The sequence below is a fragment of the Sinocyclocheilus grahami genome, unplaced genomic scaffold, assembly GCF_001515645.1.
Source record: "Sinocyclocheilus grahami isolate Dianchi unplaced genomic scaffold, SAMN03320097.WGS_v1.1 scaffold1.1, whole genome shotgun sequence".
In the NCBI taxonomy this organism is placed as follows: Eukaryota; Metazoa; Chordata; class Actinopteri; order Cypriniformes; family Cyprinidae; genus Sinocyclocheilus; species Sinocyclocheilus grahami.
The window spans coordinates 4,487,007-4,504,826 of record NW_015505180.1 but is presented as its reverse complement, the minus strand read 5'-3'; the positions used below and the strand labels follow the sequence as shown (position 1 = coordinate 4,504,826).

Below are 17,820 nucleotides of genomic sequence, written 5' to 3'. Positions count from 1 at the left end.
TGTTCCTCCCCAAACTCTCTGATAAGAGTACCCCGCTCAACACTCCACAACTACAACACAAAACAAACTTCTCATTCTCATGACTGATGTTTGAACAATGTTCACACAGAACTTTCCCACATAATGACAGTATAGTGTGATCATATCGGTCAAGCAACAAAAAGATAAATAAACCGTATACATGTTTTGTAACAGCATGAAGATGAATATTTAAAGAAATTCTGGAACAAACCTTCCAGAAAGATACTGATCCACAAATAAAGTGGGCAAAGAGACAGACACACTTACCTTAACCTTCCTGTCACTGGAGCAGGTAGCAATGTAACGGTCATCTGGAGAGAAGGCACAGCACAGAACATCTTCATCATGAGCCTGAAGCTCCAGAAGTTTCTCTCCAGAGGTTGTTTTAAACACCTATTGAATAAAAAAAAAAAACTAATTGGGATGTCACATAATACTGCACATAATGTCAGGGAAAAAAGCAGGACACAAATAGATATTTACCCGCAGCGCCTTGTTGGCCCCACAAGAGGCGATTTTACTCCCATCTTTGGAAAAGCAAGCATAGTAGACAGACCCCTGCTGAGGATGCATGACCAGCCTGGACAAACTGTCCTGATTATTTTTGCTCCTAAAGAGTCAAAACACGCTTTCAATCAAAATCAATCGGTTTCAATCTGATCTACTACATGAAAGTTACTGTGTGAGCCCAGTGAGATACATACACCCAGTCCAGACAGAGCTGCCCTCTGCTGGCCCTTTTCTGCGCCTGCATCAAGGCCTGTCTGTAAACCTCTGAACACACAGGCTGAGACAGAGCCAACTGCACTATGTCAGGAAATGGCCTCTGCTCCAAATGATGGCCATTTAAAGACAGGAACTCCTGAAACTGCAGTCTCACCTCACTATTCTGTGTGAAAACACCACAATTTATCATTAAACAGAACAGGCGGAGGTGTGCTATTCGTGCTAAGATCGTGACAGTTTTTTTTAGCAATAAAATGTTTTTCTTTTACATTTTTAGAATCAATTTAAAATGTATCAGACTTGCAATTAAAACTAATAAATATATATATATATATATATATACATACATATACACACACACATTTTTATTACAAATACTTAAAAACAACAAGCCATTATCATAAACATGTTTATCATATATATATGGGTGTCCAGACTGAGGCACAACAATAAAATAGTGACATTTGGCAATATGGCCATTTTATACAAACTGTATTCTGTGCCAACTTCATGTAAATATTTTTAGTTATTTGGTCTGTAACTTTTAAACTGATTAAGATGTGCAATTGTGAGGAACATCAATAACAATCAAACTTTAACAGTATAAATACCTCTTTATCTAGTATTTCACCATATTCTACATAATCGTTGATAAGATGGGGAGATCCCATAATCTGAGCTTTCTCTTTGACCCAGTCCAATGAAAACATCAGTGAATATAGCTCCTGTAATGAGAGAACTGAATGTTCATGATGTAATCATTAGAAGATTCTACATACTCTCCAGAGGAACGGAAATGTTAGTGTAGACTATACTGTAACATTACCTTAGACAGTCCTGCTTTAGCCATGTGGTATGGGAGGAAGCGGTACCAATACAAACAGTCTATATCTCCAGAGCTGGGTGGCCTTTCATTGTAGAACTTCTGGTATTGACGGATCATCTTTTTATGTAGTTCCTACAGGAAATAACAATTCAGACCTTGTTCTCTGGTGGTCTCTTTAAAAAGAGGTGCAACATAACTCACAGCAATTTGATCACGATTCTGTTCGACGAGAAAGTCCAGCTGCAGATCATGAAGGTAATAGTGGTATGGTCGCTGGTTACAGTCTCGAAACAGCAGAGATTTATTCACAAACTCCTGTAGGATATCCTCCACCTCCTCCAACTCAAGACCCCACAGTACTGACAGAATCTGCATGAAAGAAATAAAATGATTAAAAACAACAAAAAAAAAAGACTAATTTACAGAAAAAAAGCAATTAAAATATCCATCCTTGTGTCACACTTGGAAGTACAATTTAAATTATGAATAAAATAAATGACACTGATTCTGCATCTACCATTACTTTAGTAGTTGGCAACAGATTTTCTGTCTGACCTTAGCAGGCACTTTGATGTCTTTCTGCATGACGCTCAGGTCTCTGTACAGATCTCTGTGTTCTGGCTCCAAAACCTGCAGACTGGCGTCCATGGCCTGGTCCAGAGCTTCATAGTCGTAGGACGATGACTTACGGATCCGCTTGAACTGCTTCTTCTGCAGCTGTCGCAGGTAGTAGCTCCAGCGGTCAGGGAACTCCCTCAATAGAGCTCCAATCAGAGAAACAACCAGAGGAGAACCTAACAGGACGAGAAACGATTACAATGGTCAGAGGTGTAATGTAGATCACTAATGGTACTTCATTATTATACCAGAGTATTAAGTACTATTACTGAATTGTTATGCAAAGGCAATAGATAAAGAAAATAAATTATTGAAATAAAAAAAAATGCAATACATTTTATATAAAAATACAGTATGAAATAAAAATGAATTTAAGGCCAAGTCATTAAACTTGTAATTATTAACCTTAAAAATAATTTCAGAACCAGTTACAAGCAAGATATCTATTATAAGGTTAATATGACATTGTAAAGCGAGGTAGCGGACAATACCCAGCCCTAATTGACAATAAGTGGGTGAGAAATGCTGTTCTTGTGGCTGGGTCATGTTTGATCAGCTTTTGCTTCAGTTTTGCATAAAAAGGGTGATTTGTACCTTTACATTCGCTCACAATGCTACGGGCCTCTTCTGGAAGTTTCTGTGGTTTCCCATTGACATACAAAGCAAGAATTTCCAGGGCTTTCTCCTCATCTAGACCGCTCTCAACGGGCACTTCAAACCTTGTACCTACACACAAACAGAGAAAAGCGCACACACAAACAGTATAAACCCTTACTTTTGAATGAAATTAGTATGTTAAATGAATTATGCAAAATAGCCACAACACTATAGACAAAGGAACATTTCTCTCATAACCTCAGCTGAAAATAGCTTATCTCCAAGAACAGCTGCTCTCGGGGTTATCAGAGTTTTACGTAATTTCATTTAGTTCAGAAGTTGCCTTGGATTTAATTCAAATTTCATACGCAAGCAGGCACAAGATCCAACCTAGTCATGGATTAACCTAGACTTTTATTTAGGAATAACCACTCTGTGCATTTGGTCCAGAATCCATCTGTGAAATGCAAACTGGATGCACTAAAATGAACTTCTCACCGCTAACAGAGTCGGCCAGACTTCGATTACGCGTGGTCAGAAGAACTCTGCACTGGATATCAAAGGACCTGAGAGCAAAGCTGTCCCACACATCGTCCAGAATCAGCAGGGATCTGATAGAAGAAAATGAAAGGAGAAAGGGTCTGATTATCAACGGACGTACATGTTCTGTGTAAAAGTGCACTGAAATCATATTCTTCCTGCACTCACCTAGGGAACCTGCGGTGCATTAGAAACCGTAGACGCTCTTTGGCCTCCTCCACGGAGCAGGGTGGCCGCAGACTGGCATCTGAACTTTGACCCTGCTCCAAACGGAAACATAAAGACTGTATCCTTACCAACAGGTCTGCCCGCTCACATTGGCCGACAGAAAGCCAATGAACGCCACCTGGAAAACACTCTGAGCAACAGAGAGAAAAATAAAATATGTTATATGAGCACTTTTAGCCCTGTGGTCTATTAGAAATACTCTTAAAACATACTTTCAATTAAAAAAAACATTTTTTAAGGTGTGAATTACTTTGTCCACTATCACTTTAAGAATATTATTATATAATTACAATAAAATAAAAGCACAAAAAAGCAAATAAATACAAATAAAAAATATGCTAAAACAAAAACACTAAAACCTAAGAGAACAAATAAACATACATCCATAAATCTCAAGAAACACCCAACTAAAATACAAACCCGATTCCAAAAAAGTTCTTGTCTAATACAGGCTTCTAGTTGCTCAACTGCCTTAGGTCTTATTTGTCGCATCTTCCTCTTTATGATGCGCCAAATGTTTTCTATGGGTGAAAGATCTGGACTGCAGGCTGGCCATTTCAGTACCCGGATCCTTCTTCTACGCAGCCATGATGTTGTAATTGATGCAGTATGTGGTCTGGCATTGTCATGTTGGAAAATGCAAGGTCTTCCCTGAAAGAGACGATGTCTGGATGGGAGCATATATTGTTCTAGAACTTGGATATACCTTTCAGCATTGATGGTGCCTTTCCAGATGTGTAAGCTGCCCATGCCACACGCACTCATGCAACCCCATACCATCAGAGATTATAGACTTCTGAACTGATAACAACTTGGGTTGTCCTTGTCCTCTTTAGTCCGGATGACATGGCGTCCCAGTTTTCCAAAAAGAACTTCAAATTTTGATTCGTCTGACCACAGAACAGTTTTCCACTTTGCCACAGTCCATTTTAAATGAGCCTTGGCCCAGAGAAAACGCCTGTGCTTCTGGATCATGTTTAGATATGGCTTCTTTTTTGACCTAGAGAGGTTTAGCCGGCAACGGCGAATGGCACGGTGGATTGTGTTCACTGACAATGTTTTCTGGAAGTATTCCTGAGCCCATGTTGTGATTTCCATTACAGTAGCATTCCTGTATGTGATGCAGTGCCGTCTAAGGGCCCGAAGGTCACGGGCATCCAGTATGGTTTTCCGGCCTTGACCCTTACGCACAGAGATTGTTCCAGATTCTCTGAATCTTTGGAAGATATTATGCACTGTAGATGATGATAACTTCAAACTCTTTGCAATTTTTCTCTGAGAAACTCCTTTCTGATATTGCTCCACTATTTTTCACTTTCTCACTTTCTACATCTGATATGTTATCTATATTCTATTGTGAATAAAATATAAGTTTATGAGATTTGTAAATTATTCCATTCCTTTTTTACTCACAATTTGTAGTGTCTCCAAACTTTTTTGGAATTGGGTTTGTATTAGAAAGGTGCGCATTTAAAAATTTTATAAAAATCACAAAAACCTAAACACGGTTAAGTCATTACCCTTAATAAGGGCATGGTCTCGAACCGCCTCGGCAGCCATCACAGACTTCCCTGAGCCCGCCATGCCAAACACAGTGACCCAGCCTGGTGTATTCTTCAGCCAGTACAGCTTCTCCCGGACCAGGTTGAGCAGAGTGGGTCGGCTCACAAACACCACAGGTCTCTGAGGCACCCCACCTTCACTCAGAATTGCCTGGACTAGAATAAAAGCACACAAATTCTCCAGCATCTCATACTAAGCAAAAACAAGTTCATACATGTCCAAGTGGCTAAAGTGGTTACCAGAGGGAGACACTCCATCAGCAAAGCTTCGCTCTCCCTCAGGGCTGAGGAGAGGCAAGTCACTATGGAGGAGGTTGGCCAGATCTCCATAACTCTCCCTGACCAGCGCATTGTAGAAGGAGATGTAGGCCCTGTTGTCTTTCCTCAATAGCACCTCTAGCAGGGCTGTGGCCTGCTCTCTTCTAGTAGGCTGAAGAAGTAGGAAAAAGGAAAACTTGACTTAAATTCACTTTTTATAGATGTAAAAAGTAGCATGTTGAACACCACAACAGACCTTGCCAAGCACCCTTGCTTCTTCATCATTCGTCAAGATGTCGTCGCTGACCATGTGGTCCATCAAGTAGGAGGCTTTAATGTCCTGCTCTAGAGTGTCTTTGGAGCGCAGCAGGCAGCTCCGAGCGCGTTCCTCCATCTCCACATAAGCTGCGGTGCTCTTCTGAGGAGCACTGCACTTGATTGACAGTTACTTAGTGCAACAGGGCAGGATGCATTGAATGAACTATGTGGGAGAGCGCATACAAATTAAGCACTTTAATTACTAAACCAGGGACCATTTTACAGAAAACCCTAATTCTGAACACTTATTGGATTAGTAACCATGATTATTTCTTTTAGAATTATTCAGAACATTGCAAGACTTGAGGCCGTTCCACACCAAGTTCTAATATTCTATAATTCTATGAGAATAGAGAAGTCCACACCACAACTGTAACGATAACAACAGAAACTACATCACTGGACCACTTTCAGAACGATTTGTGGAAGTGGAACGATTTGGGGAAGTCGACATAACTGCAGCATGTTCTTGCAAAAAACAACTTTACTGTATGTTGATGTGGACGCTAATATAGTTATATTTATAGTTAACATTCTTGGTGTGAAACAGGCCTTTAGGATGGGAGAATTCTGTAATGCAAAAAAAAAGTCAACAAAACTGGCATAACTTTTGTTCTCGCTGTAGTATTGTTGCTGCCGCCATGTCATGAAGTGTGTTTCGTTGTGAAAGCGAAACTACTTTGTTTGGTCTTCCAAAAGAGGACGATATCCGCTTCGTCATGCCTAGAGATGATCCGTGCTGGTCGCTGAGGGAATACATCAACTTAGTCGTGTGTCTTCATGTCTTATGTATGTCAATATTATAAATGTTAATATTAATTTTTTCTTTTGTTTTTATTTGCTCAAAGTTTGATAAACTGATCCATTATTTGCAGGTGAGGTCTGTAGAAAATGTTGAAATTGTTTTAGTGCTTGTGCTAGAGTCATAGTTAAAAGCTATGTTTTGTCTGCAATAAAATGAAAAAGAAAAAACACACACACACACACACACACACACACACACACAATAGGCCTACTTTATTATTTTATAATATATAGAAGTGTGCATTGAGTCAATCTAATAGCTGCTGCGGTAAAGTAAAAAAAAATGCTTGAAATAATTCATAGCATATAATTCATAGTCATAGCAGCTTATTAGTCACAAGTCTCTTTAGTCAAAGTGCTCATCAGATATCAAAGTCAATTAATTACCAGTGTTTTGAAAGTTAAAAAAAAACCACACACAACACACACACACAATGAAGGCAGTAATGAATGCTGATCAAAAGCTTGACTTTACTTTAGTGACATCAAAATGTTCTGTTTAATTAAATCTGAAATACGCAAGAATTTGTTCTCTAGAATATGCACTTTTAACATGAACTTTACTGTTAGAAATACAACCATATCTGACGGGTTTGGTTACTTGTCTCTCTCTCACTCTTTACAGTAAATATGGGTGTTTTTTAAATCAGGATAGGTTAAAAGGAATTATTCTTATAATATTTATCAGAACAGATTTAGATAAATTCAGCATTACATCACTTGCTCACCAATGGATTCTCTGCTGTGAATGGGTGCCGTCAGAATGAGAGTCCAAACAGCTGATAAAAACATAATAATAATAATAATACCAACACAATAATCCACAAGCAATCCACATGAATCCAGTCCATCAATTGATGCCTTGTAAAGCAAAACACTGTTGTCTCATCTGAATCAGGAGAGAAATCAGTTGGGTCCCTTTCAGCCTCTGGGCCCTAGCACTCTGTCCCCCCCTCCCCCCCCTCTTCACTGGTGCAAGCATTACTATGGATTATAGACTTGTATTTTAATGTAAAAATGCCTTAATGATGGCTTCACATGACATTAATTGATTGACTGAAGTCATGTGGATTTCTTGTAGATTATTGTGATGTTTTTATCAGCTGTTTGGACTCTCATTCTGAAGGCACCCATTCACTGCATAAGATGAGCAAGTGATGTAATGCTACATTTCTCCAAATCTGTTCTGATAACGAAACAAATTCCTCTGCATCATCTACATCTTAATATGCATTATACAGAAAATAGAAAATTCAGTTTAAAATCATTTTATATAGAATATTTATCACACTGCAGTACTCCTTTAATCACTTCCATGCCAAATATAATCATAGATTATATTAATATGCTTAAACCCTTATGGGTATTAAATCACAAGGCTATTTTGGTAATGCCACTGACCTCAAAAATATTAATTAGCCGAAATGAAGAAAAATGATGTCAAGTGTTTGTTTGGCGCGTAATTGAATGTATGGCTGAATGCCTGACGTGTGTGAACACAGGTACCGGTAGTCACATTGGAGTCATCAGTAATAATTTGCGCCTAGCGCACTGTGCCTTGTGCGTCAGCGCTCAACTGCAGGAGACAAACACCCTTTTCAAATAACACACTAAACAGTCGCATTAGGTTTCTAAGGTAGGATTACATTTACAATGGCTGATAACCTTAATTGCAGCAGGGATGACTGCTCCAGCGCGCAGGAAGCGTTTGGTTTATCCGAGGGACACATTGCGCTCGTGAAAGCGGCAGTTCTTGGGTGCATTTTCGTGCTGGCATCATTTAGCAATTTATTCCTCCTCCATTCCCTTTGGAAAAGACGGAAAAGACGTACTCGAACTCAGCTGTTTCTTCTGCACCTGTGCCTGGCTGACCTGGTGGTCGCTTTCTTCCAAGTCCTGCCGCAGTTATCCATGGAGATTACGCACCTGTTCAAAGGCTCAGATCTGGTGTGCAGAGTAGTTAAGTATCTTCAAGTGGTCGGGATGTTCGCGTCCACGTATATGATCGTGGCCATGACCATAGATCGCTATCACGCGGTCTGCAAACCCATGGTGTCGTTCTTCAGGGGGTCTTTCCGCAGGTATGTTGCCATAAGCGCAGCATGGCTCATCTCCCTGGTGTTCAGCGCTCCGCAGATGTTCATCTTCTCTCTACAAGAAGTTGAGAAGAATGTTTTCGACTGCTGGGCGACATTTATTGAGCCCTGGGGAGGCAGAATATACATAACGTGGATCACTCTGTCCGTGTTTGTTCTGCCAGCCGTAATCTTGATGTATTGTCAGATAAAGATTTGCGCAGGGATCTATTTCAACATGAAGAGGAAAGCCTTGCAGGGCAGCACGGGTGATGGGCGCTCCAGCTCTAAAGGGATATCAAGCGCAATGATGAAGACTGTCAAAATGACTTTCATTATCATCCTGGTGTACACCCTCTGCTGGAGCCCATTCTTCGTGGTCCAGCTCTGGTCAGCTTGGAGTCCAAGCAGTGCGCCCACCCATGGTAAGTCAAAGTAGCTGTCTGTCAAAATAAGCTTCTGTTTGGCATTTTCATTTGACCTAGTAAAACATTTTTCGATACAAATTATATTATCAGTTTAACAATGAGTGTAAAAATGCACTGAAAACTAAACAAGACGGCAAGCAGGAACTCCACTGGTTTGTGTAAAACTTGATAATCATGTTTTCAATATTATATTTGTAAATATATAAGACACATTTCCCCCCACTATTTTTCTAAAACCTTTCTTTTTATGTTCAGGTTTAAATGCATTTTAAAAAATATGAAATATTTTTAATAAGGAACTGTTTTTTGAATTACAGGTTTAGTCCTCAGGGTCTGTCCACAAATCTGCAAATATTACATATAAAAGTGCAGAATCTTTAATACTTCTTTTAAATATGGTCATAAAATATTCGTAAATATTTCTACATATTTTTTTAAAAATCCTTTCATTGTATGATCAAATTTAAAAAGCATAAACATGTAGAAATATGTTAATAAGGAACTGATTTTATATGATACACTATATTTAGACAACGATGAATAAAATAATGCCCCCTATCAAATAATAAAAAGTAAAAGCGTTTGTCTCCATATACTGGCATATAACCACATGGTTACAGTGTGGTAGGCAATATTTAACTCTTGTGATAATAGATGTGACTAAAGGCCCATTAATGTGTATAAGACATCATATATGTGTATATGATTACTCACAACCATTTTCTGTTGTGGGAATTATCTGTCTCCCCTCAGCTGCAGACAGCAGATACACATTGGCATTAGTAAAACATTCATTAGTAGCTGACAAAAGACCTGATCAGATCAAACCAACTCATGTGTAGACAGGTGCACACAGGCAATATTTTTGCACAGAGAACACAATTGATTCCAAGTTTGAACACTTCCTATGTGTAATTTGTTATTTTGTGTGTAATGCAGTCTCATCTGTCCTACAGGGCCAGTGTTTGTCACTATCATGCTCCTCGCCAGTCTTAACAGCTGCACAAACCCATGGATCTACCTGTACTACAGCTAGAACCTCATGGCCACTGATCACCCACTGTTCCTGCTGTTTAAGAGTGCGTGAATATGGTCTCAGCATACACTTAAACACCAGTTTTCCTGCTTTTTCAATAACTAAAATGATTTTGGTCATGGAAAGTTGCTGTATACTTTGGCATGGTCATTTGTTTCTATTTAAAAAAAAATAAGAAAAAGACAAAGAAATAGACTGTTTGTACCACTAAGAGAATGAAAGAGATCTGTTCTCTTTCATTGTTGCATGTACAACGTTTTCAATGTAAGTAAAGTAGATATTCACATACTGAGGTGTGAATCACATGTGATTAAAGTAATGTTATTTTCCATTCCTCATTGAAATGAAAATACAAAAGCCTGTGTATGAAAAGCTCTATAGGATTAAAATTATGTGTGATGGTTTCCATAGTCACTGTGTTGCTCTTGTACTTTCACACACACACACACACACACACACACACACACACACACTTCTTTGTACTGCAAAGCCTGCTTTCTGTGAAAGTAACTGTGTAGAGAATGCCTTCACACATTTTGAATTTAATTTGAGTACTTAAAGTGAATTAAAAAAAATGAATGTTCCTTTACTAAAAACCCAGATTCATGCAAACATCAGTCAAGATTTTCAGCAATCAGATTCATAATCATATTTCCCTCCAGAAATTTCTAAGCTTCGATTTCCCTCTGTTACCATAAATAGAGCAATATTGAATATATAATGCACCTGAATAGTTCTTCGCACATTTGTAGACTAAAAACTGTCTTTTATGGGTTTAATTATTCTAAAAAATAATGATTTTTAAATATTTATTTAGTTAGTTAGGCCATAATTGTGCACTTGTAGCATGTTAAAAAAATGTAATCCCATTTATGCAAAAAAAAAAAAAGAATAGACGTCATTTGAAAAACAATTAAGTAAATTAACTCACAAAAGTGTCTTGGTTAATGTGCTTAAGTTACAATAGTAAAAACATGTTTAAAAGCATCTAACCTTTATGCAACTGCCAAATGACACAAAGTAATTGATTTGCCTTTTTCACTGCACAAACTCAGTTTGGATTTGAGGCAAAATGGAAGCCTAAGGCAACTGTATACAAGGTAGCTGTTGGGAAATGGAATTAGAGCATTTAGAGGCTAATAAAAAATGATGGAGACCATTGTAGCCAAAGAGCGGGAGGGAAGGCAGAAGTGAGAATAAGACTTATCAAATACAACACGTTGTAAATTACATAATTTAGGAAATTGCCTCTGAAAAATATGAGCAATAAGATCATTAGATTGGATAATATTACAAAAACAGATTTACTTTGAAATTAAATAGACCAGCATCATAGTACACAAAGAACAGTGACGATACGGTCTGACCTCCCAAACAAGACAAAGTCCAGATACATTCAAAGAACTGCACTCGTAGATACTAACGTCATCCAAACACTTAAGAGTTATGCTGATCAATAAAATTGTACAATTTCCCTTAAAAGAAAAAATTTTAGAAGGTCACTTGAAATGTTTCAAAGACTGCATTTTGTATGTACTGCACCATTAAAACGGTTGTTAAGGTACCTCACGACATAAGCATCAATCTTTTTCTCCATCAACAATTCTCCCTCAAAATTTGCGTTGCCTTTTAAGGTTCATAACCCTGTTATTTACTTTAGGTCACAGCCATAACAAATGAATAACTATTTTTAAGCTCCCTCTGCCAGTCTGTGAATGAACATCACCACTATAACAATGAGGTGACCACTGTCACACTGGCATGCTGTAACGATCAATCCACTGAAGGCGAGTGTAGTGAAGAACCCAAGTGCAGTTTATTTACAATGGTGATCCAAACAATAATTCGAGACTTGACATGAACAGACTTGACTAGAACAGACTTGACTTGGCATGAACAGGACTCACCAACAGCAGAATTACAACATCAATACACGACGAGAGACAATGGCAACATGATGGCTACTTATAGCAAACAAGAGGGTCACATGACAAGAACAAATCAATGGGAAACAAGACACATGACTAGGACAACCAATCAGAACATAACACACAGACAAGGGAATCACATGACAGAACATGATCACATGTGGAGCAAGGAACACATGACAAACCAGGTGAAACAGACTTGACATGAACAGACTAGACTCACCGACAGCAGGTTACAACATCAATACACGACGAGGGCACAATGGGAACATGAAGCTACTTATATCCCCCCCTCTAAGGGCGGCTCCTGATGCCCTAATGTAACATCCACCCCAACCAACACAACAAAACGTTCAGGAGGGTGGAGGACTGGTGGTGGTCCAGGGGGTGGGACGGAGGGCCAGGCCCATGAAGCGGAACAAGCAGAGCAGGGAGCCATGGCAGAGCGGGGGGCCATGGTGGAGCAGGCAGACTAGGCAGCCATGGCGGTGCAGGCAGAGCAGGGCGGCCGGGTGATGACGGCAGAGCAGGAAGCCATGGCGGGGCAGAGACATGGACAGACCACTTGCCTGAGACAGAACAAGTAGAGAGTTCTTGAATGGCCTCCTTGGCTGTGACAGGAGTGGATAGGAGAGGGCACTGAGACAGACTCATAGGCAGGAGAGGCCACTAGGGCAGATTCATGGACAGGAAAGGCCTCAGGAGCAGACTCGTGGACAGGAGAGGCCTCGGGAGCGCAGTGTGCAGCCCACACGCTCAATGGCGACCGCCATTTCAGGAAGGGCAGCAGAGTGTGGGATGACCTCTAAGATAGCGGGGCTTGAGAGCGCTGACGTTACCGGGATGCCTGCAGCTCACATCGACATCAGAGGTAAGTCCATCACGCTAGCTATCAGACCTTTCAGTCCAAGCCCAAGCTCCACGTCCGACTCAGGCGTGACCGGGGACTCGGGCGTGGCGGCCATCTTGGCCGGGGACTCAGGCGTGGCGGCCATCTTGGCCTGCTTAATGTGAGCAGACTCTGGAAGATCTTAAATAATATAAAGCTTTTAAATATAGGCATAATGTCAACCTGCATGTTAGCTAAATGAGATGTGGTACTTGCTTACCAGAATTAATTATAAAAACACGTTGTCCTCCACTCATAAGATATTAAAGCTTTTTATTTTAGTATCTGTCAGTAAGACTTCTAAATATGTTTTTAAAGTAAACTAGTAGTAAAATTTTTCCAGAACCCAACTGGGAAAAGTGAGATTCCCTTTCGAACGGTCTCTCCCGTTGCGTAACACACTATGGGGAGTCTCCTCTGAATACTGAAGCCTGATTTGTTCATGTTCGTGTAGCTGCACGAACCAATGGCGCTTCAACCCGCCAAAAAATCAAAGCCTGGACTCCGACAGTGGCCAAACGTTTGTGCTCGCTTTCCAGTTCCCCGTCTAACTCCGGGCAATGGAAGTGCTGCTCATGCTGGGCCCGTCCTTCCCACTCAGTGCGTGCCCAAGCAAATTAACGCTGTAATAGCGGAAGAGAGAGAGAGAGAGAGAGAGAGAGAGAGAGAGAGAGATGTTATGGAAATTTCAGATTTTTTTAAAGAGATAAGACCAAATTAACTTGTAATTTAACTTATAATTAAACTTAACAAAATTAAAGCTGCGGTCCGTAACTTTTTTGTGTTCAAATTTGACAACAATTCATATAATAAGCGAGTACACCATGAATCCATTTTCCAAACCGTGTTTTCGGCTTGTTCTGAATCACTACGGTACACCTATAATAAGTGTTTATATTCGGACTATTTCGACTGGTTCGGGTAGGTACCGCTGCGGAGTAGCCACGTACCTGCGTGATTCGCCAAACAGAGAGAAGTAGCTCCGGCTACAATGTTCTTCTGCAAGACGCACGCAGTTCTGTTTATTAACCGCTAGAGCGCCAAAAATGACGGACTGCAGCTTTAAATTATATTAAATTTCAGGCGCATAAAACTGGTTTACAAATATACTTTTAAAAACAAGTGCAAAGAAAGTCTTACAGATAAAAACTTTTTTTATTGTCTTTTGAGTGTGGTGCTCCGGTAGGAAGTAACGTTTGGACAAGCGTTCCATGTGCTCCCCAGTCTGGACCAATCAAAACGCTCGTAATCATTCATCGCGGGAATCCGAATCAGCCAATCGCGTTGCGAGTCGTGGTGCAGTAACTTTAGCGCTGTCACAGCGTTCTGAAAAACGATCAGCGGTGCTGCGGTTCATGTCACTTTGGGACAGAAAGCTGCAGCGGGTGAGTTAAAAACAGCAGTTTTCTTAATGCCTTTCTTAACCTTATCTTATAGCTGTTTAGATATGTTAGAGAATCGTTCTGTTTTGTTGCGTGTATTCAGGATGAGGATAATGTTAAACAGCTAAACGTAACCTCAGTTTCAAGCTGTCAGTAACATGTCCAGATCATAAATCAAAATAAATACATATTTTTAGCTCTTTTTCGTGACATTATTTTCATGATAATTAACCATCGATCTCACATGACACGTTGCATGTTTTGTAAATCATCGTGATTCACATTATATATATATATATATATATATATATATATATATATATATATATATATATATATATATCTCTCTCTCAAGTAGAGTAGTTGTATCTGTATCATGACTCGTATTTAGCCCAGCTATGTAAATAAAATGTTCACATGAAATTAAGACTAAGCACTATTATTTATAGTTGACAACTATTCAGAATATATCTGCATATAACTCAAAGCAAATTTTACTTTGTGGCACATTTCCACCTATTCTCATTACAGTGAAGCAAATAATAATACATTAGAATGATTTAGTATTTCTACATTATGGTACCATTTATTGTACTGCCTTTAATTTGTGCTGAGTAAAAAAAAAAAAAGGCACACAACCAACAAATGATCTGTGATCTCGCCTCTTGTTTCCTGTTAACAGGTCTGATCACAGGCATGGCAACAGCTCAGTCAGTGTTCACTGTGGTTGTGAGCATTCTTTTCATCACAGAGCTGATTCTGGCCGAGAAAGACTACTACGAGATCCTGGGTGTACCCAAAGATGCATCTGACCGGCAGATCAAAAAAGCTTTCCATAAATTAGCCATGAGGTATCACCCTGATAAAAACAAAAGCCCTGACGCTGAGGCAAAGTTCAGAGAGATCGCTGAGGGTGAGTCAGCATACCTATTCAAAACGACACGGGACACACACCTTTCTCACATTTTATGTGTTGATCAGTTGTTAAAGCTATATATTTTTCATTCCCAGCATATGAAACATTATCAGATGACAATCGGAGAAAGGAGTACGATCAGATGAGGAGCAGTCCGTTCTCCAGAGAGAGTCCAAGAGGAGGCGGTGACCACTTCCGTCAACATTTTAGCTTCAACTTCGATGATATATTCAGAGACTCTGACATGTTTGGAAACAATCCTCATTTGCATAATAAAAGACATTTCGAGAGCCACTTTCAGGCCCACGAAGAAGCACGTAACAGGCACAGGAGGCACTTCCAGCACTCTTTCGGTGGTGGCATATTTGATGATATGTTTGAGGATATGGAGAGGATGTTCTCGTTTAATGGACACCAGACTCGGACTAAGAGCAGGTTTCATGGTTCCAGCAGGCAGCACTGTAGGACTGTCACACAGCGAAGGGGCAACATGGTTACAACACACACAGACTGCTCTTGAGTTAATGTGCACATGGGAATGTCTTTTGGTTGTGTTGACTGAAACTGTAATTAATTCTGTTGTGCTTTTTTGTGTTTTGGATCAGTTCTGATGACCTCTATAAAATCGTCTGCAAGAATCACACATTTTTTTGGGCATAACATCCTCCGTTTAGGGATCCTAAGTCTGACTTTATACAAAATTCACCATCCACAACATATTAATAGTTATCAACAGTTAACATTAACATGTATTCACTGTGAACACGATGACCTCATATGGCAAAAAAAAAAACATTTTCAGATATATTTTAAATATATTTCAAAATATATAAAAATGGCCAAAATGTAGATGTTAAAATATTTACATAAACATATTTTTCATGTTTTAGTTATTTCATCATATATTTTTGACCATTTTGTATATTTTTAGTCTAAACTTATTTACTTATATTGTCCAAAACAAAATAAATAACATTTTTCATTTACTCAAAATGCATTTTAAAATTAGAAATATATTTTCTTGCCCCTTGAAGTACATTTTATACTACAGTTTGGCATTTTAAGGTTTGAATTAATTAAAAAAATATACTTCCTTAGGCCTGTAAACATATACAGTATTTAGCATAGATTTTAAATATATCTTCTGAAATATATTTTGGCCAGAAAAAAAAGAAAATATAGGGCGGTTGAAATAGCACTTTAATTGTTGATTATTTATAAACTCTTATTAAGCTATCTTTCATTTGTTATGAAGTCAAGATTTAGGGTCCTTTAAAAGCATATTTAGTTTTTAGGGTAAAGTGCTTCCACATTTGTTTACATCCGATGCCTTTAAAACACACAATTGCAATTATCATAAAGTGCTGCCGCAAGGCTCATTTGTGATTTCAGCCTGTTTTAGCTTGTTTTGGAAGATCCTAGAGACTTTGAACCTGTTTGAGACACGAGACATATGAGTGGTTTAGAAGTTAAGAAAGGCTGAAAGTGTGTAAATGCTTGGTTTGCTTGATGTTGCACAATGTCGAAAAAGATTGAAACTCGTTTGATTGCGGTCATGTCCTTAGCCAACATTAAACACAATTTGTATATCTTCCATCTCGACTAAAATTACACCAAAGCAAGTGGCTCTTTTAAAGGGGAAGTCCCTTACATGTGCAATAATGATCAAGATCTTCTTGCTGTTGGGGGATACTGTTAGCTGTAGGGCTTACCTGAAAAAAAAAAAACCGCTTTATAGGATCAAATGAAGTGCCGTGCTAAAAAACGGTTATTATTTTGTTTCAGCTTTGGTATCACGTTAAATTTCCATGTAAATGGAATGTTTCTGAGCAAGTACCTGAGGCACTTGTACAAAAAGCAATATATATAGTATAAAGTATATTGCTTGTGTATATATATATATATATATATACAGTGGGTACGGAAAGTATTCAGACCCCCTTAAATTTTTCACTCTTTGTTATATTGCAGCCATTTGCTAAAATCATTTAAGTTAATTTCTTTTCCTCATTAATGTACACACAGCACCCCATATTGACAGAAAAACACAGAATTGTTGACATTTTTGCAGATTTATTAAAAAAGAAAAACTGAAATATCACATGGTCCTAAGTATTCAGACCCTTTGCTGTGACACTCATATATTTAACTCAGGTGCTGTCCATTTCTTCTGATCATCCTTGAGATGTTTCTACACCTTCATATATATATATATTGTACACTCCCTGTGGTTCTGTAGATATGAATATATTTATTTGGCTCTCCAAAGATTTGAGCTATAGCAAGACACTTCTATCAGTGCTGTGCCAGTAAACAATTACCTCATGTTAAAGTTTTGTGTACAGTCAGAATGAAAAGCAATTTTGCTAGTGTTGAGCTTAATGCTAAAAAAGCTAAGAGTGTTCATGTTCTGTTTCTGCACTGTGTTAAAACTGGTTTTAGTTTTAATGTAATGTTCATGTAATGTAAAATGCAAGCAAGCACATGCTTGGGAATGAAAAACATGTAACGGAACAGCTGATTCCATCATAAACTAATATTGACATCAGCACTCTTAAAAATAATAATGTAATGTTCATGTAATGTAAAATGCAAGCAAGCACATGCTTGGGAATGAAAAACATGGAACGGAACAGCTGATTCCATCATAAACTAATATTGACATCAG

The 17,820-nt window shown here is 38.8% G+C and overlaps 3 protein-coding genes across 3 annotated transcripts in view; 2 read left to right on the top strand and 1 right to left on the bottom strand.

Annotated features, from left to right (window-relative positions):
• Positions 1 to 6,232, bottom strand: part of apaf1 (apoptotic peptidase activating factor 1) — a 29,790-nt gene extending 23,558 nt beyond the window's left edge. The window contains exons 1-13 of the mRNA XM_016283490.1: positions 5,633 to 6,232; positions 5,359 to 5,548; positions 5,077 to 5,274; positions 3,497 to 3,686; positions 3,287 to 3,399; positions 2,786 to 2,917; positions 2,129 to 2,367; positions 1,775 to 1,942; positions 1,574 to 1,705; positions 1,359 to 1,472; positions 726 to 910; positions 505 to 631; positions 289 to 414 (exon numbers count right to left, since the gene is read on the bottom strand). Of these exons, the coding sequence (XP_016138976.1) occupies positions 289 to 414; positions 505 to 631; positions 726 to 910; positions 1,359 to 1,472; positions 1,574 to 1,705; positions 1,775 to 1,942; positions 2,129 to 2,367; positions 2,786 to 2,917; positions 3,287 to 3,399; positions 3,497 to 3,686; positions 5,077 to 5,274; positions 5,359 to 5,548; positions 5,633 to 5,770 (2,052 nt within the window). The 5' untranslated portion in view covers positions 5,771 to 6,232. The remainder of the gene's footprint in view (positions 1 to 288; positions 415 to 504; positions 632 to 725; positions 911 to 1,358; positions 1,473 to 1,573; positions 1,706 to 1,774; positions 1,943 to 2,128; positions 2,368 to 2,785; positions 2,918 to 3,286; positions 3,400 to 3,496; positions 3,687 to 5,076; positions 5,275 to 5,358; positions 5,549 to 5,632) is intronic.
• A 1,919-nt stretch (positions 6,233 to 8,151) lies between these two features.
• LOC107588672 (arg8-vasotocin receptor-like) lies at positions 8,152 to 10,037 on the top strand. Its single transcript, XM_016276911.1, has 2 exons — positions 8,152 to 8,998; positions 9,958 to 10,037. Exons 1-2 carry the CDS (start codon positions 8,152 to 8,154, stop codon positions 10,035 to 10,037), a joined length of 927 nt encoding a protein of 308 aa, XP_016132397.1.
• A 4,092-nt stretch (positions 10,038 to 14,129) lies between these two features.
• LOC107596855 (dnaJ homolog subfamily B member 9-like) lies at positions 14,130 to 15,987 on the top strand. The gene is made up of 3 exons (XM_016287742.1): positions 14,130 to 14,239; positions 14,919 to 15,149; positions 15,248 to 15,987. The coding sequence occupies exons 2-3, from the start codon at positions 14,933 to 14,935 to the stop codon at positions 15,670 to 15,672; spliced, it is 642 nt and encodes a 213-aa protein (XP_016143228.1). The 5' UTR covers positions 14,130 to 14,239; positions 14,919 to 14,932; the 3' UTR covers positions 15,673 to 15,987.
• Positions 15,988 to 17,820: the final 1,833 nt, after the last annotated feature.

What these genes read in the sequence shown, in the direction of transcription:
- LOC107588672 (XM_016276911.1), top strand. Translation starts at nt 8,152, where the DNA reads ATGGCTGATAACCTTAATTGCAGCAGGGATGACTGCTCCAGCGCGCAG. An exon ending in AAGCAGTGCGCCCACCCATG is followed by an intron (nt 8,999 to 9,957) that starts GTAAGTCAAAGT and finishes TCTGTCCTACAG; the next exon opens with GGCCAGTGTTTGTCACTATC.
- LOC107596855 (XM_016287742.1), top strand. Translation starts at nt 14,933, where the DNA reads ATGGCAACAGCTCAGTCAGTGTTCACTGTGGTTGTGAGCATTCTTTTC. An exon ending in GTTCAGAGAGATCGCTGAGG is followed by an intron (nt 15,150 to 15,247) that starts GTGAGTCAGCAT and finishes TTTCATTCCCAG; the next exon opens with CATATGAAACATTATCAGAT.